Source organism: Aphidius gifuensis, linkage group LG6 (genome assembly GCF_014905175.1).
Source record: "Aphidius gifuensis isolate YNYX2018 linkage group LG6, ASM1490517v1, whole genome shotgun sequence".
NCBI lineage: Eukaryota > Metazoa > Arthropoda > Insecta > Hymenoptera > Braconidae > Aphidius > Aphidius gifuensis.
This window is the reverse complement of record NC_057793.1, coordinates 1,360,336-1,381,901: the sequence shown is the minus strand read 5'-3', so window position 1 is coordinate 1,381,901 and position 21,566 is coordinate 1,360,336. Positions and strand designations below refer to the sequence as shown.

Below are 21,566 nucleotides of genomic sequence, written 5' to 3'. Positions count from 1 at the left end.
AGTATATAATTTATAATTTATAAATAATAATACAAATTTGGAATATTAAAAAAACAGGAAGGAAGAAAAAAAATATATCAAATCAAAAGATAAATGTTTGAAATAATTGTAAATCAAGGTCACACGTGTTCAATGAAATGATCCTTTAAATATGGTAAAGATAAAACGAGGATACTTACTTTATTCGGTATTGTAATAGAATTTAAAAATAGTTAAAAAAAAAAAAATGTTTATCAACTGCGTTTCTAGTACACGTGTCAATGTGATTTCCTGTACCATACTGAGTAACGGTACGATCTATCGATTGTAACAATACTGCTGTTTTGGCCTTCACTAACTTTAATCGTTTACTCCAGAGAAAACTTGCATCGAAAAAAAAAAAATCACGAGTTGTTTTTATCCGGTATTTCTATATTGAAATATCAATGCAAAAAAAACACATTAAACCAAGACGAAAGTAATTGAAAATATACTGCAAAAAAAAAAATAACAACATTAATGATTGAAAGAGAAAAATAGAAATAAAAAAAAGTAAAAGTTTATCAATTCAAGTTTCGATTGCAAATATTGCTAAGTATTGACGACCCACGTATTTCGTGTCAGTCAAATAAAAAAAATAATATTAATTTCATTTAAATTAACCCACCTTTGTGTGGGTGGTTTATTTATTTAATTTTTTTTTTTTACTCAAATTTTTGTGTGCTGGTTACATTTATGAATGACCAAAATTATGAATCGAAATGTTTTAATAGTTGTTGAGATTTTTAACCTTGAAAAGAAAATTTCGAAATATTATTATGTTATTTTATCTTGTCGATACATATCATCAAATATTGAGTAACAAAAAATACTATGAAATTAAATGTAAATTGCATAAATATATAATTTACTCATTTATTATGAATAATTTTTTTTTAAACAAAATTACAAATGACTTTCTCTGTTTAAAAAAAAAAAAAAAATTAACAAGATAAAATGTAAAATAGTCATTTAAATATCAGGACAATGTCATTGGAACAATTTTTTTTTATTTATAATTTAAAAAAACAACATAATAAAAGAAGAAAAAAAAAATGATTATTTATATTTTTTTTAAAAATGATTTTTGCATAATGAATTGGTATGCAAAGGTGAGTCGTCGTATATGACAATCCACCGAGTTTACCGATTGATATACCTTTACAAAAAATAAATAAAAAACATTTATAAGTAAAAAATAAAATAAACTACTATAAAAGTGGGGAAAGAAAGAATAAAAAAATAAATAAATAAAAAAAAAACACTACATACAGCAACAAACGTGAAAGAAATCATGAGCAGTCTCAGTATAGAGCTCGCAGTCGCAGCTGACACTCGGTGCCCTGTGAATTTGTTAAAAAAAAAATACATAATCTCATTCATTACAAAAAAAAAACAACCAACAATTTACATCATAAAAAAAGTAAAAAAAAAAAAAGGAATTAACCGCAGTGGAAAATGTTCAAGTGAAGACCTCCAAGTGATCCAAGTGATGAAATAAAATATCAAAAAAAAAAAAAAAAGAAATCTAATACATAATAAAATAACAATAATAATGTACAGTTATTGTCAGATAATAGAAGCTTATTCGAGGGTCAAGATCATGAAAATTAATCGATAAAAAAATTGTGTACATTAAAGTGATTAAAAAATGTCTCTGATTAATACTAAAAATATCAACAATCAATTGACACGAGACAAGGAAAACAAACCAGCCTACGACGTACGTAATATAAAAAAAAAAAAAAAAATTAAAAAACCTTGAATGTTATTATTTGCAAATAGACATATGATTATTTAATAAAAATAATAATAAGAGTTGATAAAAATTACAAATTAAACTACTAGAAAGAAAGAAATAATAAATTTAAAAAAAAAAAACTCATGATAAATAGATATAATAAACATAAAAAAAAATTATATATAAAAAAAAAAATTGTAACTATATCCTACGCGGATTTGAAGCCGGACCAAATAATCCAAGGAGAAAGGTTATTATTCCCATGCCAAAGACCGTAGGCAGTATTGAGGCCTAATTTAATAACAATTTTTTTCATTATAATAATATTCTTTAGCGCGGTCTCGTCAATGACACAAAAATATATAAACAACAAATAAGATTTTCATGTCAAGCGACCCTCCGAGACCCTGAAGGGCTGCACTAGTGAGGATTAAAAAATTTTAAAAATATGGCTTTTTATAGTTTCGAAACTAGACTATTATAAAATGCAATTTTATTTATTTAAAAATGTAATTTATATTGGTGGGTCATTGCACCAATGTAACACAATATTCAATTTGATGTTAACGAATGACTGAGTTGTTAGTACACACGGGTGTGGCTTACCTCGAATACTCAAACCCTCTTTTAGATAGTTTATATTTTTTTTATTTTTTTATATTATGTATAAGCTATATTTGCGTAAATTAGTTTATCGCGTGGGACCACAAATTGCCTCGTCAATTCCACTCCTTTGCTCTGTTAAAATCATGTCATCATATTAAAACTCATCATGCAATTTTCAAATAAATTATCATTTAAAAAAATATAAATAAAAATAAGCATTAAATTTAATAATATTTTTTTTAATTATTCATAATAAATATTGATTTATATTTATTAGTTTAAACGTTTATTTAAAATGTTGGAGGATGATGATGTTGATGATGATGATGTAGGTCTTATTCAAGTAATATTGTAAATAAATTTTATACATTTTATACAGTTACGCAATATAATTCCTAGGACCTTGCTTCTTACTCGGCCTAGCAGTTTGCTTGCGTCACTACTTCATGTCCTACACAGCTACAATTTTATGCATCAAACATTAAATTTCCTCCAGCACTTTTACGTGACTTGTTCGAAACTGGTAATATATACATTCAGGTGTGTTACAACAAAAAAAAAAGAAACATAAAAGAGATGCTTTAAATAATAAAAAACAACAGCTGACTTTGCAAAAATACAAAAAATAAATGAGAAAAAAAATAGAAAAGAGGTTTTTTCGTTTAAAAAATCTATAATATTTGTCTTCAGATAAAATGATGATGCCAGCTAGCCTCATTTTATCAAGGTCATTCAAGATTGTCACTTAAAAAATAGCCTTTTATTTTTTTTCAACACTGTAACTATTATTGTTACTTTAAATATTTACCATAAGTAATTATGTAGACAGTCACGTAATGCGTGATTAGATTCCTGTTTGATGTGTTAAATTTAAATAAATAAAAAATACAAGAATGTGCGACTGCACACAGGTGCCACAATTCATAAACATAATTATTATTAACAATTTAATATCTTTTCATTGTTACTTGTATTATTTTTTTATGATATTACGTTGTTGTTTTTTTTTTTATTTATTTAATATCACTTATTTTGCTTCCAAGCAACAAACTACCTGTCGGTGGATCAAGTTTATTCGCCTACGCTAACACATGAAACCCACGTTTTAACATATCAGCGTATCGAATGTGACACGTAAACCTACGCTTTTGAACACTGTGTCACAGGGGCCACACGTTATGAATTCTTTCATATATATAAACATGCATTATTTTTTTCTTAATTCAATTATTGTTATTTATTTTTTTTTTGAATAAATATATTACACAAATTATTTTCATGTTTTCACAATATTGATGCTGTTTAAAAACAAGTACTTGTTTGTTTTGATAACTCATATAATAAAATATATTAAATATTAAATATAATAATAATAAAATATATTTGTTACAGATTAAATTGGAACGTGTGCTGGGCGTGACTGTGTCGAGTAATGCAGCATTAGATTGCGACACTGTTAGTGAGTTGGTTGCATATCCTGCAGGGTAAGTTGAGGAATAATATTTTTTTTTAAACACTCAGACATTTCCGTCTTCTTTTACCTTGACTCATGCCACTTTACCTTTTTTATGTTTGAAAAAATCTAAACAACAACAGCTGGATTGCGTTGAGAGATAACTCCATCAATTTCTTGAATTTATTTATTAATAATAAACATAAAATAAAGTCAATGAACTCAATGTTAAATAGAAAAAAAAAACTCTAGGATAATATTATCATGTCATCAAATTAATTTATAAATTTCAATTGTTTAAATTCTACCTGGATCATTAAATCATTAATTATATTTTTATCTAGAAAAAAAAAATAAAATAACAAAACAAAAACGGTAAATAAATATAATAAATTATAAAGATCAACAAAACAACAACAGCAACTTTCATGTGTTAAGTTGAAAGGCTCTAGGTTGTATCTCAGGTCGTGCGAAAAGCTCCTGCTATTTTTTCCCTTCCTTATTGACCTAGTTTATCATCAACATATGATGTTAATATGTTTTTTTTTATTTCTTAACATTCAATTTCATCCTCACGAAATTATTTGATAACTTTAATATTATTTTACCATGAAAGAAAGTTATCATCATTGGTATACTGATTTTTTTTATTGATGTTTAGTCATTTAGTAATTTTTATTAGAATGTGAAAATTGTCATAGACGAGTTATACCAGAGTATTGAATTTTTATTTCGTGTTCATTAAGCGTGACAAGATTGCCGGTATCATGGAGAAAGCTGGCTTTGAATTTGAATTATACCACAAATGTTTTTTGCACTCTTGATAGATTGTGCATTCCCTATTAAAGAATAGAGTCTTTTCCTTTTTTTCACTTTTGTTGTGTTTTTAAATATTCATTAGATTTTAATTTTTATATGACTGTTGAGCGTAATCTTGATGATGATATTATGTTGTTATTTATTTTTTTTTGCAGATGTACAATTGTACTTTTTAATCCACGTAGTAATACACAGACACATGTACTTAATGGATGTAGAAAAACAGTGACATCACTTGCACTTGCTGGTGATGGTAGACTCCTAGTTACTGGCGAATGTGGACACATGCCAAATGTACGTGTTTGGGATATATCTGATCCTCAAAATGCCATTCAAATTGCTGAATTTCCAAGTCACAAATATGGAATAAATTGTGTCGTAAGTTTATTTTTTTTAAATAAAAATCAATTGATAAATACCATTTATGGAAACTTTGACGAGCAACTTTTGTCGTTGAGCAAGATTATCATTCTTTTCTAGGAAAATTTGTAGATTTATTTATCCCAATATAGTAAAACAAGACATGATGATGATAAATAACTCGATTACTTGATTTTTTATTTTCTAAAAATTTTACTTTAATTAATTTTTTCATATAGGTATTTTTTATTTTTATCTTTCACTTGATTACTTTCTTATGCTCTATTAATTAATTAATTATTATTTTTAAATTTTGTATTTTTAATAATACACTAAAATATAATAATAAATAATTATAGTAATTTAAATTTGACATCTGACATTATTATTAGAAAAAATCATGACTCATGAGAACAAAAAAAAAAAAAAAGATAATAATAAAACAGTAAAATTAAAATAACAACACGTTTCTATATCCGTTTACTTTTTGAGATAAAAATAAAATTAAAATTAAAAAAAAGTTAATTATAAATAAAAATAAAAGAAAGATAAAAATTATTTCGATTGGGCGATTGTCCCATAATTAAAAATAACAACTTATTATTTAAATAAAGAAAAAAATAAAAATAGCTAGTTGATAAAAATAAAAAAGTATATATAATTTAATAATTGAATTTTTTTTTTTTTATTTCTCAGGCATTTTCACCGAGCAACAAATATGTAGTTTCAGTGGGTTCACAACATGACATGATTGTAAATGTATGGGACTGGCGTAATAATATAAAAGTTGCATCAAATAAAGTATCAAGCAAAGTCAAGGCTGTGTCATTTGCTGAAAATGGAAATTATTTTGTTACAGTTGGTAATAGACATGTAAAATTTTGGTATTTAGAATATTCACGTAATGCTAAATACAAAGAACCAGTACCATTAATGGGACGTTCAGCAATACTTGGTGAACAACGTAATAATGATTTTGTTGATGTAACATGTGGTCGTGGTGATATGGCTGATTCAACCTATGCAATAACAAAAACTGGTTTATTATGTGAATTTAATAATCGTCGTTTACTTGATAAATGGGTTGAATTACGTACAACAAGTGCAAATTGTATGGCTATTGGTGAAAAATATATATTTATTGGTTGTGCTGAAGGTATTGTACGTTGTTTTAGTCCAAAAACATTACAATTTATAACAACATTACCACGTACACATTATTTAGGTGTTGATGTATCACAAGGTTTAACAATAAATCACATGTCACAACATCCAAAAGCAGCAAAATATCCAGATACAATTGCACTTGCATTTGATGAAAATAATAATAAATTAACATGTGTTTATAATGATCATAGTATTTATGTATGGGATATACGTGATATCAGAAGAGTTGGTAAATCACATTCATTTTTATATCATTCAGCATGTATATGGGGAGTTGAAATGTATCCAACTGGTAATGAATCAACAAATTCAATGCCAAATGGAAGTTTTATAACATGCTCAAGTGATGATACAATACGTGTATGGAATATTGATGATAATTTAAAAACCGATAATATAATATATAATCGTAATATATATTCAAATGAGCTATTGAAAATTTTATACATTGATCAAGAGTTAACATATTTAAAAGATCTTGATTTATCAGCTGCTGGATCAAATGAAAAAAATGATGCATCATATGACGGTAGAAATGGTGTTAGATCAATAAGAGTTAGTCCAGATGGTAAAAATCTTGCATCAGGTGATCGTTCTGGTAATATTAGAATACATGATATTAATACACTTGATGAACAATGTTTAATTGAGGCACATGATGCTGAAGTACTATCATTAGAATATTCAAAATATACAAAATTAACAATTGATTCACCAAAATTATTAGCAAGTGCATCACGTGATCGTTTAATACATGTATTTAATGTTGATGAAGGTTATAATTTTCTTCAAACACTTGATGATCATAGTTCATCAATAACAGCTGTTAGATTTTTTAATCAAACAAATCAAACTGATAAAGTACAAATGGTATCATGTGGTGCTGATAAAAGTATTATATTTCGTCAATTACAAACAACACCTGGTGGTTTACCACAATTTATACGTGATCATAATGCTGCTGGTAAAACAACTTTATACGATATGGAAATTGATTCTGGTCAAAAACATGTATTAACAGCATGTCAAGATAGAAATATTAGAGTATATAATGTTACAACTGGTAAACATAGTAAAACATTTAAAGGTTCTGTTGGTGAGGATGGTTCATTAATTAAAGTTGTACTTGATCCATCTGGTATTTATGTTGCAACATCATGTACTGATAAAACATTATGTGTTTATGATTATTATAGTGGTGAATGTATGGCAACAATGCTTGGACATTCTGAGCTAGTTACTGGTTTAAGATTTAGTTATGATTGTCGTTATTTAGTATCAGCAAGTGGTGATGGTTGTATATTTATATGGAAAATACCACATGATATGGTTGTTACAATGCAAGCAAGATTATCACAACAAGCTATACGTGCTGGTAAAAAAATTAATACAACAACAACAGCAAATGATTTACAATATGATAACAATACATTTGGTCCACCAACACCTGATTTTTTTGAACAAAATACAATAACAAATACAGAAACAACAGCAACAGCACAATCAATTGTTGATGATTATCGTTTTAGCGTTGGTCAATTACCACATTGGGCTAAAAAACAAATAAATACAAATACAAATTCAACAACAACAACTACATTATCATCATCATCATCATTATCAGCTTCATCAACATTAACAACAACAGCAGCAGCAGCATCAGCAACAACAACAGCAACATCAATTGATACTGTTAATGATGTTAATAATGTTTCATCTGGTGTTAGATCACTTGGTATTGATATGCCAAAAGGTAGATGGGCACAAAGAGTACAACAAACTGATTCAATAACAGTCAAATCAATTTATGATAGTGATGAAATTATACCATTTCCTGTACCACGTAGTGGGCTAGTTGATTTAGATGGTGTAGTTGGTGGATCTAAAGATAGCTCAATTGACAGTGGCACTGAAACAAAATCTAGTAGTGATTATAGAAGAGATACAATAAGCATCAAAAGAGTAAGTAATTTTTTCTAATTTTAATTTAATAACTATTGATGCTTTTGCAATTAGTATTATTATCATTGCACTTTAAATTATGTAGAGCTTATTTAACACACTTAATGGGGCACATTTTTGTAGGAAGATGAAAATTCATTTAAACCATGTCCCGATAGTTACCAAGAATTGACTGATGACTCAAAGAAGGTACTAACTTTAATTTACCATGTGTTAACTCTAGTGTCAATGACCTCTTCTTGCAAACTCATGTACAGTTTTTTTTTTTTTTTTTTCTTTTCTTTTTAATATTTACTGTTTAATAATATATATTTTATTGTATTATTTATTTTTTTTTCTTTACTTGTCATTATGTTATTTATTAAATGTCAAATACACAATACAAATGTTACTTTTTTTTAATCTTTTTTTATGCTTTTAAAAATGTGAATGGTCACTAGGCGGCTGGTGGCAATGTAACATTAACTAGAGGTAGTAATGAAGACGAAATGATTTGGCATTTGACAACACGATATTTCATTGATGACAGCAAAATTGAGGTATAATTTTTTTTTTTTTTTTTTTTTTTTCAACTTCCCAAAGTTGATTTTTGTTGAAATTAAAAATATTTCAACTGAAAAATTTACATTTATTTCAAGGCTTGATTATTTATTACATTACAAAATTTATTTTATGCTTAAATTATCATTTTTTCATATTTTAACATATGCTTGTGCTAAATATTTAAATTTAATATAAATTAAAATTTTTTTGTGACACAAAAAATATAATTACTTTTGAATAGGATCAAGATGGTGAACATGATGGTGATGTTGAGGATTATTCAGAGGGTGAAAATGGCACAACTGGCTCGGAAAAATCACATCACAGATTGATGTATTATCCAGCACCTGAAGACATTGTATCAAATCAATTTAAAGTTAATGCAATGGATGTTGAAGAGCTGCGACGTTCACAGAGACGAGGTAAAAAAATTCGTATTGGTGAAACAAATCGTAGCAGTGAATTAACAACAGCATCAGGTAGTCAAGATGATTCAGATTCTGAAGGTGGTGCATCAACTCCAAGTGCTGAACGTAATCCATTGTCAATGTTATCTGAAGCAAGTTCAGAAGGTTTTGATTTAGTTGCTAATCAAAATCAACGTGAAAAATATCTTAAAAATGCATTTGAATCATTGAGTGGAGCTGATGAACCAACCAATAGAAAATCTAGTATTAGCTCACAATTTCATGGAAGGTAAATAAATAATAACAACATCAAATAAATTAATGTATTTAAATAAATTTTTTATTTTTTAAATTAAAAGATTGAGTGGAGGAGAAAATCAGGGAAATAAAATGAGAATAACACCAACATTAGCTGCACCAAAAGCTCCAAAAGAATCTGAAGTTACTAAAAATAGAGAAGAATTACAACGAAGAATTGAAGAGACACGAAGAAAACTTCAAAGTGTAATTAAATAAATTAAATTTAACATGTTAAATCATTTAATTTTGCAAGATTTAATAATAATACTTGAAATAAATTTCAGGTGGGCTATCGATCATCATTAAAATCCAGTCAAAGTATATCAGATTTAAGCAGTCATATTCCTGATCGTCATCATCGTCAAAACCGAATTGGATCAGGTAATAATAATTCAACTCAATTGGTTCGTTATGCAATACCAACTAACAAAAAAATATCCCAATCATCTACTAATACTAACAAATTGGAAGATAATATAAATTATGATAATAATATAATATCGAAAAATAATAAAATTTCTTGTATAACAAAACGTCCATTAACATTGTCATTAAAAAAAAATGATAAATATAAATTATCTGTTGATAAAAAAAATTATCAATCATTACCAGAATCACCAGTATGTGAAGAACTTAAATTATTTAAAGAAAAATGTAAAAAAAGTATTAATGGTTTTACAAAATTTGCTCAAAAACGTAGATCATGCAGTTATTTTATTGGTTTAAATGATGAAAAAGATAAAGAACAAGATGAAGAAGAAGAAAATTACGTAGAAAAAGATGAAGAAAAAAATGATTATATTACAAAATCATATGAAATTTTACCAATGAAAATTAAAAAACCAGTGTCTGATTTATCTGATGATAATGATGATGAAAATTTTAGTGATGATTCACTTGAAAGTGATTATAAAAATCCACCACGTCGTTGTATAAGTGAATATCAAATAAATTCAAATAGTAATATACAAATTGAGACTAAAAAACATATTGATTTTATGAAAAAAAATTTTTGTGAATCACAAGAAAGCATAATATCTGATGGATCAATTGAAGTATTTGATTGTACACAATATGACAATGACCGACACTCAAGTGCTAGTTTTTTTTTGTCAAAAAAAAAAGGACAAAAAACACAAAGTCAAGAGAGTATCCTAACTGATATTACTGATGATTATCAAGTATATCCAAATGATGATAATGATGATGATCATAAAAGTACTGAAAGTATATTAAGTGATGATTCAGATTCACTTGCTAAATCAGCACCACTTGAAATGTTATTTGATTCACATTATAAACGTAAACGTCAAAATTCTGATACATATATTTCAAATCCAAGCAATGAAAATACCAATTTAAAAATTATAAATCGTTCAGTATTTCGATCGAAATCACTACAAGATACAAGATTAAGCACAGCTAAAGCAGCAATAAATTATACTGAAGAAAATTTTCATCCAAATAAAACATGTATTTATTATGAATTTAATATTGATAATAATGATAATAATTTTAATTCAAAAATACGTACATCATGTCGTTCAGATGTAACAAGAAGTAATAGTTTAAAAATAACAAAAGAAAAAAAATCATCATTATTAATACTTGATGATTTTGTACCACATAAACCACCAAAACCAAAAAGAACATTTTCACGTACACAAAGTATGAGAAATCGTAGTAGACCAACATGGAATAAAAATATAACAAATATAACATTATCAAAATCAACTGATTTTAATAATAAAAATACAGATGATGATGATATTTATCAACAACAACATGAACAACAACAACAATTGTCATTGGATAATAATGATAAAACCTTAACATCACTGCCACAACAATTAACCACAATAACAGCATCAAATGTTGCAATTGTTATTCCAAACGTGCCAAATCGTGATTGTGAAAAAACTAATAATTTTACTGATAAAATAACAATTAACAATGATAAATATTTAAAAAATTGTGAATACGATGGTGATTCTGGTTTTGAAAATCAAATACCAACAAAAGATAATAATAATTTCGAAACATATGATTCACTTGAGCCAAATAATGGTGCATCATCAGCTGATGTATCATCAACATCTGATTCACAAACTCATGATTCAAATAAATATAATAATAATAATAACAATGACAATGATAATAATAATAATGTTGACATACGTATAACACGTGCAATTGAAGGAACAGTTAAATTATTATCAAAAGAATTTGAAAATTTAGTTAGACGTGAAAAAAATTATTATACAATTAAAAATCCATTACTAAAAAAACTCGAGGCTGATAAATATACATTATTAAAAATTGATAATCGTCGTTTATCAATTGGTGATGATAGTGATTATACAATTGATAAATCATTAATGGAATCAAGCTCATCAACACCTGGTTCAAGTTGTACAAATTCACCAAAACGTGTATGGCCACCAGCCTCGAGATGTCAACTTAAATGGACAAAAACATTACCAACAATTAGTCAAAATATACTACCATCAAAACATCATTTTTCAGGTATCATTTTTATAAAAAATTGTCATTATATTTATGACATACCTGTATATTTATGTTTGATGTGTTTACATTGTCATTGTTGTACATAGACTGCACGTCAATTTATCAATATAAATCATCAATGATTATTATTATCATGCAAATACTTGATTTATATCATTTATTATTATATAAATAGCAGAATTTTATTATTATTATTATAATTTATGTCTGGCATGAGTTTGACATTCATCTTGTTTTCTTTTTGCTCCATATATTTTTGAATTATTTTTGTTATTGCTTAAATATTTTGATGTTAATAATATTGTATAATTTAAATATGAGTGTAGTTTGAATATAGTGCATGTATTTTTTTTTTATTTTGTTGTTGCTTCGTTGGTGACAGTTGGAGCAAGTGGACGATACAATAATAATACAACCAAGGTCAGTGGAAATGAGGATGATAAAGATGATGGTGGTATGAGACGTGCTTGTTCATTGAGTGATCTCTCGGTTGGCCCATCCAACAGGTTACTAAATGGACCAAAACAAGGTATTTTTGCTTGCGAAATTTTTTTTAAATTTTATTCACCAATAAATTAATTAATTTGCTTAATTATTAGTTAATTTTTTGTATATTTTTATTAATTATTCATTTAAAGTTTCAGGAAAACTTTCTAGTAAAAATTTAAATCAATCAGTGAGAAATAATTCGAGTGTTAATAATACTGGTTTACCTTCGAGATATGGTTCCAGTAAAAATCACTCGAGTCATATGACACGTAGTAGCAGTGTTGGAATGCTAAATCAGGTAATATATTATAATAATAATGGCTTTTATTATTTTTAATTAATAATTTATTTGTTTATAGCAAAGTGATTCAGAGTCTGATGCTAGTATGGCAGGTAAAAGTTGGATAAATCAAGCACCAAATAATAGAATAAGTGCATTGATGAGACCAACAATAAGTTCACAAAATAAAATTAATCATCAAACAAAACAAAATTCAAATAGTAATCTTCCAATGGTACTTAGAAGACGTGGTATGCAAAGTGCATATTCAAGTGGTTAGTATTTTTAATAGACAAAACGCATTGATAGTTTCTTTTTTAATTTGTCAGACACTTATTGAGTTAATTATTTACCTTATAGTTAATTTGAGTCAAGTTGGTAATCAAGAAGATTCAAGTTCCGAAGACACATCATCAAATGGCAATGGAAATGGAAAACCAGCTTTACCACCAAGACCAAGAAGCATCAATATTGATCCATCAAATAACAGGTATAATTAATTATCAACTTGGAGTATCAAAAATATTATTATATAAAATTTAACAAATTAATTTATTATTTTTCTTTTTTTAAAAAAATAGTTTAAATTCTGTTGTACCAATAATAAGAAGATCAGCTTCAAACACAACAATAACAAATGGTCGACCAATGAGTACCATTGGAAGTCCAAGGTTATCTAGTCGAAATCAACTTGATCCAAGTCCTCAAGAACTTCCTGTCAAAGATACCGATCGTACAATTGATGTTGCAGGTGCTGAGTGTAAGTATTTTTATCACTATTTTATTCTTTATCAACTCAAATAACATTATCATAATTATCATTCACTGTTATTCATCATGATAATAATACTAATCAACTAATTTACATGTTAATCATAATTTATTTCTACAGTAGACACGGATAGACGATTAGGTAATCAAATGTCGTCCTAAAAAAAAATAAAAATATATAAAAATTTAAAAAACATTTATTAATCTATAAAATTTGTAAGTGATCATGCTGATTTAAAAAAAATTGTTTCAATTTCGTTATATTAAATTAGTCAAATCATTCATTATAAAATAGAAAAATTAATTAGATTATTCATTAAATTATATAGTCACTCATAATTAATATTTTTTCATTAAAAAAAAAAATAAAAATTATATAGTTTAGATTTTATATTTATTAAATAATTATTAAGCATGATCTCGGACAATATTTTTACAAAAAAAATTAGCATGTTTTTAAAATATGCATGATTTAAAATAAGTGAATGAAATGAAAAATTAATAATGATAAATAAATTATAATTAAATGATAATAATGTTTACAGTATCTCCACAATTATGCAATACTATTGCGGATGAATTAACAAGAACAGCTGATAATGTTGTACAGTTGTATAAAAGATTAACGATGGATCAAAGTGGTAATACAAGTGGTGAAACAATTGATAGAGAGACAATGTTACGTGGTCGCCTAATCCGTCCGGCGTATTAATTTAATATTAAGAGGAAAATAAAAAGACAAATTTAACATAAGATATCAATATTTTTGTCGATTAATAAGGAATTAATACAAGTAGAATTTTTTGTTTTTTAATTATTGATCGGATAAGGTAGGATAATTAAAACGGGCCATATAAGCGAAAGCAATTTAACGTCTTACAAGTCACTACTTAAATAATGCATCGTGAATTTTTTTTTTATTTAAATAACTTAATTGTTTATTATAATTTTCACCTGTCGTCATCAATCAACAATTTTTTTTTTTTTTATTATTTTTTTTCCATTATTTATTTATTTATTTATATATTTTTTTTATTTGTCTGTTAGTAAAAGAAAGGAAAAAAGTAATTCTTATCACAATCAAAAATATAAAAACAGGTGTTTTACGATGATATACTTTCACTTGTGAACAAAATAACAAAGTGAAAGCCAAAAAATAATATAAGATAATAAATAAAGCCAAGATATGTCTGGTGTTAATTTATGCTGCAATAATTATTTATTGATTTACAAAAAAAAAATAGTAATTAAATTGTTTATAATACCTTCGGGCCATATGCCAACAAAATGCCAATTACTAAAGACTCTTAGACTAGATTTTAACTTTAAAACACAATAAATTATTTGTGTGTATTAACGATATTAGTATTTTTTTTTTTGTTTTGTTTTTATTTTGTGTAACCAAAGGCTGTTTGTACCTTCGGTATTTGTCAGTATATAAACTCTTATTTAGAAAAAAAAATATTACAATTAAATATTCCAAATAATAATCAATGAATTGTCGAAAGAAAAAATAAAACAACTGACAAATTGGTAGATTTAAAATGAGGAATTGATGACACAAAAATTTGATGAGAAGAAAATAATTTTGATGATATTTAAAAGTGTTTATGTTAAGTACCTATCAGCCAATATAGATGGATAAAAGAAAAATTTAAAAATAAATAAACAACTGGTTGAATTTTTTTATGACCAAAAATATGAAACCGCATGTAATTTTATCATGATAAAGAATTCCTTGCAATAGATTAAAACAACTGTATTTTCGATGGTTATATTTTTATCACTTGATAATTAATAATTGATGCAAATTGAGATATTTTTTCAAATTTCTAAATAATAATTAATTAATAAAAAAATAAAAAACAAAGTAATAAATAATAATATTAATAAAAATGAGATTTTTAAATTAGAGCATGTGAATTGATGATGAAATAAATTGAAAAAAATATGATGGAATTTAAATAATAATATTAATTAGAACATTTTTTGTTTAGATAAAATTATCATAAGTTGTTTAGAATTAATATTAACGTTGTGCTCAATTATCAAGCAACAAACATAATTTAAAAATTCAAAAACAATGAATTCGTAGTATTTTAACATGAGGTTAAATAAAAAATTTAAAAAATGTGTATTATTTACGTTTTTATTAGTGAATAACTTTGTACAGTTATATTATTTAACTTCATTAATTTATATTAATGTTACACGTGCCATTACTATCTCTTTATAGCTTAAAAATTATTATTTTTTTTTTATTTTTGTTTACAAATAAATTTATTCTCAAATTGAGATAAATTTATTGAGTCTGACAAAATAATTTAATGCAGGAAAACGTAAAATACTATCAGAATTTTTATTGCTTTATATTATTATTTTTTTTTTATTTAATAATACACATTTATATTGTGATTTACGAAGATTTGAAAGAAATAAAATGTCATAAAATTGTCAGTGATTTATTACATATTAAAATTGATATTTTATTATAATAATTTGGAATATTATCGTAGATTAAAAACATAGTTAACTCGTTTAAATATTAAAGAGATAAATAATTTTTAAACAAAAAAAAAAATACAGAATCTCAAAGTCCATGAATTTACAAAACCGTCCTCGGTATTGGAGTTTCATAATTTTTTTTTTTTTTTTTTTTGCTAATTATAATTTAACAGAGTTATATGTTTTGACCGAATAAAGATAAACAAATTATTATCAATTATTTAATAATAATAATTTTTTTTTATTTCTACTGTATATTGTATATATTGCGTTTGTTAGAAAAAAAAAAAAAACGAAAAAAAATGTACATTTTTAATTTAACTAGCAAAAATTGTTTTTTTTTTTTTTTAATTAAGAAAGTTATTGTTTACGTGAAAAACAAATATTGTATGTGTAACAAAAACTTAAAATAATAATTAAAAAAATTTTGATTCAATTGCTGATGTAATAATCATTTACAGAAACAAAAAAAATTAATTAAATTTTAAATAAAACCTTGATTAATAAACTAATTAAAATTACGAAAAAAAAAAAACATAAAGTATTTTTTCTATTTGTTTTTTTTTATAGTAAAATTATAGGTATAAATATAAGTCCCATAAAAATAATATATAATTTCAATAGCAACATTTTTATAAATTTCATAAAATCCTTTAAAATTTAATATTAAAATAAAAAGATTCTCACATTTAAAAAAAATAATAATAAAATATTTAAAATCGCATTTTAAGTGTGCAATAAATATGTCTAGAATTTGAGTGAAAAAAAAATGATAAAATAATTTTCTAAATATGTCAGAATAATTAGATTCTAACAAAAAAAAAAAATCAAAATAACGAAAATTTTTTGTTAGCTTATCTTAGCTTCTGAGTTCCTCAAGTTCTTTTTCTTCATCAACTTCATCTTCGTCTTCATCATCAGAGCCAGGAACAGATGCAGCTGGTGTTGTGATACGTGATGATGATGGTGATGGTGGTTCACTCAATGGTCTTGGATAATTAAATTTACCAACACCAGCATCATCAAGTTCAGATGCAAATTCTGGATAAACTTTAGTCAATGCTTTTATTCTAGCTTGACGATAATACTTGAAACAAAAAAAATAAACAATTATTAATTTTTTAAAATAAAAATAATAAAAACAAAACAACTTACAATACCAAGATTTCTCCAATCAAGTAAATCACTTAAACGTTCAGTTCTATTACGTTGAATAATTCTTTGTCTTCTACTTAATCTTGCAAAATCATACATATATTGTGCTAATTGTTGTACACTTCCTTCAACATCAATAAAACGTCTATCAACAATATAAATACCATAACTCATTGGATCAGCAATGTGTTCTTGCATAAAACAACCAAAACCAGATAAATTTGTTGTTATACTTGGTATACCCATAACAGTACATTCAGCTGGTGTATAACCCCATGGTTCATAATAAGATGGAAATACACCCAAGTGGCATCCTCTTACAAATTCTTCATAGTCTAGTCCAAACAATGGATTTGTTGAAGACAGGAACTCTGGATGAAAAACAATCTGTTTTATATGAAAAAAAAAATATATTACATACAGTTATATTATTTTGTTACATTTGTAATTTAATATTTATAAATTTAGATATTATTTTTTTTTTTTTTTTATAATAATATGGTGAATTACTTTGACTCGATCGTGGACAGTGTTGAATAAATTACATCTACGAACTGCTGCAAGAATTGGATCGTTCCAGTCATCAATAACATTGTGAGTTGTTATTGGAGGTAGACCATTACGTTGCAATGCATATAAACATCTTGAAAATTAATTAAATTATATTTATTTATTTACAGGGTTATTTATGTTATTTTGTTTTTTGTTACCTTTTTATTTTAATTATTTCATCTTTTTGTATCATCTCTTGGGTGTCAGGTAGTCGACCTGATAAACAATGCTCGTACATACGTTTTCCAATATTTTGTTGAATTGTATTAATTGTATCTCTCAATGATTTTGTTACCTAGATGATAATATTAAAAATTTATCATCAAGTTTTTTAACTTGTATTATGGAAAAAATTAACTTATAAATTTAGAAAAAATGAGCAATAATTTAAATAATAAACTTTAATTAAATTTTATTATTTAAAAAATTAAAATATTAATTTAACTATTGAAATTTTAATTTTAGAAAATTTAAAATATAATTTATCATGTTTAAAAAAAAAATTTATTTATTATTCATGAGTTCTTTAGAGCCAGATAAAACTGAGAAATAAATTTATCGAAATAAATTTCAACAAAATAAATTAATAAAAAATAAATAACGACAAAATAATTTTTATATATAATAATTGAAAATTTGTTTTATTTTCTTTAAATTTATTTTGTCGTTATTTATTTTTTCATGTAACTATTTAAATGTAATTATAAAATTTATTATTATTTTAAATGATAATTAATTTTCAATGATAAATATCATAATCTTATTTTTTTTTTATTATTTTAAAAATTAAATAATAAAATATAAATTTTAATAAAATACTTACAGCATGTCCACGAAGTGATTCAACATTAAAATTATTAGTACGAGCTGGAAATATCATGAATGCAACAACAGTTGTATCAGGTTTTGATTGTTTAAGATAATGATTCAACCTAGCAAGTGCTTCAATAAATATATCAGCTCCCTTGTTACCAAATTCATAACGACCAGCAGTAAAAAAATACAAAGTTTTATCCAAATCAAAATCAAAATGTCTGTAATATTATAAAAATTAACAAAAACAAAAATAACCCAAACAAATTAAAAAATAAAACATATTATCAATTTTTTTACCCATAAAAATGACCTCTAACAAATTCATGAATTTTTTCTTTACTAACAGCATGTAAATTTTGAAATTCATGTAATGCAGAAAATTTTTTAACATTTAAACCATTTGGTGTGATAACATCAGCTTTACGTTTCAATAAATGTTCAGCTTCAATACCAGTTATATCAGAGACAGTTGTAAATACATGACATAAATGTGTTGCTGCACGTTCCATACAATATCTATGATAAATTTGTCTTTTTCCAGCTTCTTCATCAACATTAAACTAAAATAAAATTGAATCAATAAACAGCAATTAATAATTATAATAAAATTAATTAATTACCTTATCTAAATTATTATAAAAATCAGTTTTTCCAGCACATAAATATCTTCCAAGTAATGTAGCATGTGTTGTAAATACAGTTGCAATATCAACATGTCTTGTACGTAATGCAATTATACTAACACCAGCTTGCCATTCATGACAATGTAATAATACTCTTGCTGGTGAACTTGAATATTTTTCAGCAGCATTTTTAAATTCAGATATAAAATTACAAACAAGATAGCCAAGTATAACAGCATCATTAGCTTCAACATCAAGATGTGGTATACCAAGATTACATGTGTTCCATAATTCTTGTTTATATTCATCAAGTTTCCATGCTGCACTACCAATGTCGAATAATATTATTTGTGGATTTCCATCAACAAGCCATGTACCAGTTACAACTTTAAAACCATGATCACGCATTACTTGGACAGCAATACGTAGTGGATTATCTATTGGAAATTCAGCTTCTTCAACTTCTGTACGAGCACATTCTTCTTTATAGGGACCAATCATGCAATATTGTTCACCCATTTCTTCAACTGATACATATGCTTTTGATCTAATAACCGTATAAATACCACCAACTAGAAAAATTTTTTTTAAAATTTTTTTAAACAAGTTGTATTAATATTATATTAATTATTAATTTTTTTTTTCCTTTTTGTTTTTTACCTTTATTGGCAACTTCCCAGGCACATTCAAAATTCCAACGATTTTCCTGTTCAGCTGTTTGTCCTCGATCCATATAAACTGAAAGGTCATGACAACTGTCCATTCTATAAAATCTTCTCGATGAACGTTCTTTAAACATTTTGTTGTTGTTGTTTATGCTGTTGTTGGTTTTTAGTTATTTTAAAAATCTGTAAATTATTTAATCGTTATTCAAAAACATGTTTATCATAAATTTTATTTTATTATCATGCCAATTTGTGTGACACAGTAGCCTTTAGCCCCTGTGAAGATTAGATTGTTGAAAAACAAAAAAAAAAATATTATTATATTATTATTGTTTATATAATGTGATATTTAAAAAAAAAAAAAATTTCAAAATTTTGATAATTGACAGTGTTGTTAGGCAATAGAAAAAGCACATATTTTTAACTCGATCATGACATTGACGGCTGTTTGAAAGCTCGCCAATTATATACAAAGTTTAAAAATTTCACTTCAATTAATTTTTGCAATTTAAAATTGATGTATAAAAAAAAAAATCACTATATTAATTTATGGAGTATTTATTTTTTTATAATATAATTTGTAAAATTGTAATTTATAAAATTGATTATTTATCAACTGACACACGTGGCGATACAACAATAATTTGTAATGAAAAAAAAAAAATAAAGATAAAGATAATTTCTCACATTGTTTTATGATGAATTAAAAAAAAATTATTTAATTTATTTTTACTGAACGATTCACGCTGTACTGACGATAATGAAGTTGTGAATCTCAGGGAGTCTTGAACATTGAAGGTCATCAGGAGAGGTCAAATTTGTGAGACGAAAAAACCGAAATATAAGTCGTCTTCTTTCGTGAGTATGCGGATTTAAAAATATTTTTTATTATAAATATATATATACTATCTATGCTATATATATAAATAATATATATGTATCTCATCCATGGAGGTCTACTTTACCTCCTCAGATGAAAATACGCCATTTTTATTTTTCGAAAGGTAATTGTTTGTCGGTAAATTATCGACACTTTTTCATATATTTTTTAAATTGGCAAAAATTAAAATGAGAAAATTAGCGTAGAGTTTAATAATTTAAAAAAAAAAGATATAATTATTTTGCAATAAAAAAATAATTAATGTTTATTTTTTTATTTAGTTGAAATTTGTTTCAATAGAAAAAAATAAGTTTTGATTAGTTAATATTTCTAAAAATGTTCATTAGTTTAGAGATAACAAAACGATTAGAGGTAGAATGGAAAAATGAATGTTAGCTGATGAATCATTAACAATATAATTTATTTTTAATTTTTTATAAATTTATTTTTTTTTGACAGTGTCTAACACTAAGCCTGAGTGGAAAGTCATTAACACAAAAAGGTGTGTCAATAAAAAACGTGCTTTAATTAAAGTCTAATATTTAATTGATATTTATATTAATTATAAAATGCATTTTAAATTTAAAAGTTTGTTGTTTTTCTTATTTATTTTAACAATAAGTCATGGTAAGTTTAATTGATTTTCTCAAAGTTTTTTTATTATTAATTAATATAATTTCATAAGTTTTTTCGGTAACTTCAATAATTTATAACAAAGTTAAAAATTAATAATAATAAAAAAAAAAAAAAAATAGTAATTTTACAACCACTATTTTTAATATATTTTGTGTTAATGAGGAAGAAAACATAATTTTTTCTTAGAACTTTATTTAATCAAATGAATAGATAAAAAAAAAATTAAAAATAGCTGAAGTATATTTATCTATATATCATTTTTGATTTAATTTTTTACAGAAAAATAAGA

General features: G+C 25.0%; 2 protein-coding genes across 2 annotated transcripts; one reads left to right on the top strand and one right to left on the bottom strand.

Moving 5' to 3' along the window:
- The first annotated feature begins 1,094 nt into the window (after positions 1-1,094).
- LOC122859655 lies at positions 1,095-14,157 on the top strand. Its single transcript, XM_044163339.1, has 15 exons — positions 1,095-1,741; positions 3,758-3,849; positions 4,793-5,015; positions 5,694-8,126; positions 8,250-8,315; positions 8,567-8,665; positions 8,911-9,365; positions 9,436-9,580; positions 9,661-11,902; positions 12,544-12,692; positions 12,754-12,949; positions 13,035-13,164; positions 13,256-13,434; positions 13,567-13,587; positions 13,991-14,157. The coding sequence occupies exons 1-15, from the start codon at positions 1,670-1,672 to the stop codon at positions 14,155-14,157; spliced, it is 6,669 nt and encodes a 2,222-aa protein (XP_044019274.1). The 5' UTR covers positions 1,095-1,669.
- A 690-nt stretch (positions 14,158-14,847) lies between these two features.
- Positions 14,848-20,664, bottom strand: LOC122858672 (glycogen [starch] synthase). The gene is made up of 9 exons (XM_044161731.1): positions 20,449-20,664; positions 19,757-19,944; positions 19,094-19,668; positions 18,771-19,033; positions 18,481-18,691; positions 17,816-17,952; positions 17,616-17,748; positions 17,106-17,492; positions 14,848-17,037 (listed from the first exon to the last, which is right to left on the bottom strand). The coding sequence occupies exons 2-9, from the start codon at positions 19,893-19,895 to the stop codon at positions 16,810-16,812; spliced, it is 2,073 nt and encodes a 690-aa protein (XP_044017666.1). The 5' UTR covers positions 19,896-19,944; positions 20,449-20,664; the 3' UTR covers positions 14,848-16,809.
- Positions 20,665-21,566: the final 902 nt, after the last annotated feature.